This window comes from Aptenodytes forsteri, unplaced genomic scaffold (assembly GCF_000699145.1).
Source record: "Aptenodytes forsteri isolate BGI_AS27 unplaced genomic scaffold, ASM69914v1 Scaffold475, whole genome shotgun sequence".
Classification (NCBI taxonomy): domain Eukaryota; kingdom Metazoa; phylum Chordata; class Aves; order Sphenisciformes; family Spheniscidae; genus Aptenodytes; species Aptenodytes forsteri.
The window spans coordinates 14,993-18,933 of NW_008794113.1; the positions used below are offsets into that span (position 1 = coordinate 14,993).

The window sequence follows — 3,941 nt, forward strand, 5'->3', positions numbered from 1 at the left end:
TAAAGCCCCCCTGCACAGCGGCAGGCGCGGAGGGCAGCGGCTGCCCCGGCCACCGGTGGGCAGCGACCACGGGGGTGGGTTTGGTGAGCAGACCCCGACCCCGACCCTGCCCCTTCCCCTTCCTCCATCCAGGGCGCAGCAAGTCCTTCAGGCTGAAGCTGCCGGCGCTGCTGGCACTGGCGGGCAGCAAGCAGTCGCTGAGGCAGGAGCCGCCCGACGCCGTCGTCGTGGACTTCTCCAAGCAGAGCAGCGAGTCCGGCCCCGAGGAGGCCACCTCCTCGCTGGAGCCCAGCTGCCCGGGGGGTGCCCAGCCCGAGGACCAGGCGGCGCTGATGGGGGATGAGCTCCCCGAGCCGCCCGTCACCCACTCCTCGCCGCGCGCCGACCGCCTGGCCCTGCAGGCCGCCTTCTCCAACTGCAGCCTGGCACGGAGCCGCTCCCGCGAGAGCGTCCACAGCGTGCGCCGCGCCTCCTCCGTCGACGACATCGAGACCATGAAGGGCGAGGGCGACAAGCGCTGCCACAACCGCCACGCCAGCACCAGCGCCAGCATGCACCGTGGCTCCAGCACCGGTATGGCGCCGCCGGCGCACCGCGGGCTTTGCACGCACCAGTGCCGGCACCCGCAGCTTCTTGCCCTGGCGCAGCGTGCGGCCGTGGGGTGAAGTCATTAGTGCTGGCAGCTCGTTAGGGCCAGGGCCCGCTCCTGGCGTGCAGGTCATGGGGGCAGCTGTCAGCCGCAGCCGGAGGGAGCTGCCGGCTGCTTGGCAGCGGTGCTGGCACGGGGCCGCAGTGGCACCCGTCACTGTCAGGGTCCTCATCACTGTAATGCTCCATGCTGCCAGCGGCTCTGGTGCCTGGTGAGGCCCCCCCCGCCTTGCCCGGTGTGGGGTGAGCCAGGGCAGCCCTGAGTCCCCGGCATGGCACTGAGCCCCCCCACACCTGGCAGGGAACCCGCGGCTGCCCTGGTGTGGCTGCTCTGCCCGGCTGCCCGGCACGCACCCCCTGCCCGGCTGCACCATGTAGGGCCGGGGGGCTCACACACACCCCCCCCAGCCCGCCCCGTAGCCCCCCACACCCCCCGCCGAGCCGGAACGGGCAGCAATTACCTCGTTAACCCCTGATCCCGCTAAGCGCATTAGGGAAGGGGAAAATAATTATATTAACGGTAAACGATAGCAAGCTGTTGGGTCGCGGTCCTGCAGTGCCCACCGGGGGGGCCCCCCCGCCCCACACCTGCCGTGGGACCCCCACCCTGGGGGACAGTGGGGCTGTGGTCCCCCCGTGGTGACAGTCCCCCCGCCCAGGGGCCATGAACAACGTCCGGAGCGCCCTGCTGAACTCCACCTCCGACTCGGACCTGATGCGCTACCGGGCCATCAGCAAGATCCCCCAGATCACCCTCAACTTCGTGGACTTCAAGGCGGACGCCTTCCTGGCCGCGCCGCCCGGCGAGAAGGAGATCATCGCCCCCACCAAGCTGAAGGACCGCACGCACAATGTCACCGAGAAGGTTACCCAGGTGAGCCCACGGGCGCCGCCACGCCGCCGGCTGACGGAGGTGGCCGGGCACTGCCAGAGGTGTCTGGGTGGTGCTCAGAGCATGGCCAGAGCCCAGAGGATGCTCTGCACGGCAGCTGGCTGCCAGAGCTCGCAGGGAAGTGTTGGAGCTCGCAAGGCGATGCTGGAGCGTGCAGGATGGTGCTGTAGCTTGCAGGGAGGTGCTGGAGCTCGTGGGATGATGCTGGAGTGTGCAGGGAGGTTCTGGAGCTCACAGGGCAATGTGGGATTGTGCTGAGCTTGCAGGGAGGTGCTGGAGCTCGTGGGATGATGCTGGAGTGTGCAGGGAGGTTCTGGAGCTCACAGGGCAATGTGGGAGCTCGTAGGATGATGCTTGGAGCTCGCAGGGCGATGCTGGAGCGTGCAGGATGATGCTGTAGCTTGCAGGGAGGTGCTGGAGCTCGTGGGATGATGCTGGAGTGTGCAGGGAGGTGCTGGAGCTCACAGGGCAATGTGGGAGCTCATAGGATGATGCTTGGAGCTCACAGGGTGATGCTGGAGCGTGCAGGGTGATGCTGGAGCGTGCAGGATGATGCTGTAGCTTGCAGGGAGGTGCTGGAGCTCATGGGATGATGCTGGAGTGTGCAGGGAGGTGCTGGAGCTCATAGGATGATGCTTGGAGCTCGCAGGGCGATGCTGGAGCGTGCAGGACAATGCTGGAGCTTGCAGGGGGGTGCTGTGAGAGGCTGGGGGCTGCAGGACGGGGCTGGGAGCTGCAGGAGGGAGCTGAGGGCACGGCTGGGTCCCTGGGGTGCCCCTGCCTGGCGGGGTGCCGGAGGGGCCGGCTCAAGCAGGGCATGCCAGGGTGGGTGTGAGGTGCGGGCTGTTGTTGGTCGTGCCAGGTGGCTGTTGTCCCCCACCCTCTGGGATCACGAGGGTCCCTGTTGCTCCCCTCAGGGGGATCAGCCGGGGTGGTCCCGGCCGTGCTGCTCCCTGTGCCGGGGCATGGGGATGGGCACCGTGGTAGGGTGGCACATGGCTGGGACGGACCCTGCACGGCACGTAGGGTCCCCGGGGGGCTCCCAGCAGGGAGCACGGGGCAGGCGCCCCCCCAGACTGGGGCATCCCTCGGCCTCGGCTCTGTCCCAGCATAGGCGCAAGCCCTGGTGTCGTGGCAGGCTGCCCCGTGCCACCAGCTCGCTGCGGCTCACCATGCCCGGGGTGCTGGGGGGCTGGCGGTGGCAGCTAATCCTTGGAACGTTGTGTAACTGCCATCTGGCTGCGGGGAGCAGGCGGCGGCTGCTGCTTAATTACACCCTGATTCCGGCTCCCGCTAATGAACTGAAAGCTGCTGGGGGCCGGTGGGCTCCTGGGACCCCTGTCTGTCCCTGCCAGGAGGGCTGCTCTGGGGGCTTGGGGACAAGGCAGAGGGCACGGGGAGAGGGTCCCCAAGCCCCCTGCGGCAGCCCCATGCTATTACTTCTCCCCAGGGACCCCCGCAGCTGGCAGGGGATAGAGCTGCCCGGGTGCATCTGCCTGTGCTCCCAGTCCCTAAGCAGCCCTGGCCCCCCCCCAGCCCCTGCCACGCATCTGCTCGCACACGTGAGGGGGGCCCCATTTGGGACCCCCCTGCTCCCATGGGGAGCTCCTGGCCCTGCTGCTGGGGCTCCTCTCCCGGGAGCGCTGGGGTGGGCACCCAGCCCCGCTCCCCTCGCCGGGTGCCAGAGCAGCCATGGGACCCTCTGTGGAGTGGGGGACCCTGACCCCACAGGCACAGGGCTGGCCCCCCTCCCAATCCCTCTCCCCACCCCTTGCAACATGCCGGCTGCCCTTCCCTGTTCCTCTCCACCCCGCTAACAAGCAAAGCATCCTGATTGCCTTTGCTGTGTAATTAATTCCAATGCTGTGGCGGCTGCTGCTGTGCAGGCAGGCAGCTGCCTGCACCGAACCTTGGTCATTCCCTCCTGCCCATAACCACCATCGCCACACCACACAGTGCCTGGCAGACGGGGGGACGTGGCTGCCCTCGCTGGGGCTGGCCCTGCCCCACAGCGCCGGGGCGGGGGGCTCGGCTGTGTCCCGGTCATGCTGGGCTCCCTTGGGGTGGGAGCACCCGTTGCCTCCCCGGGACGGGATGGGGGTCCCCGTCAAGGTACCCGCTGCCCGGCGCGCGCCTGCCGTGGCTGGACCCGGGCAGAGCCGGGAGACACCGTGTGCCGGCGTGGTGGACCGGGTGCCGGCGTGCCACAGGGAGCAACCATCAGGCGGTGTGGGGATGGCTGCTGCGCTCAGGCCTCTGTGAGCGGGTTGTAGGGCAGCCCCGGCTCAGGCGTGGTGAGCCACCGGGCTGGCGGCACATGGCGGGGGGGCTGGGGCTTCCAGGCAGCAGCACCGTGAATCATCCGCAGTGACGGCAGCCAAAGGAGCCCGCTCACCGCCCG

General features: G+C 69.0%; 1 protein-coding gene across 1 annotated transcript in view; it reads left to right on the forward strand.

The window, feature by feature from the left end:
• LOC103896024 (potassium voltage-gated channel subfamily H member 2-like) overlaps positions 1-3,941 on the forward strand; it is a gene marked incomplete at both ends in the record, with an annotated part of 31,382 nt that overhangs the window by 11,503 nt on the left and 15,938 nt on the right. Inside the window, 2 exon segments of the mRNA XM_019471120.1 lie at positions 133-573; positions 1,308-1,522. Of these exon segments, the coding sequence (XP_019326665.1) occupies positions 133-573; positions 1,308-1,522 (656 nt within the window).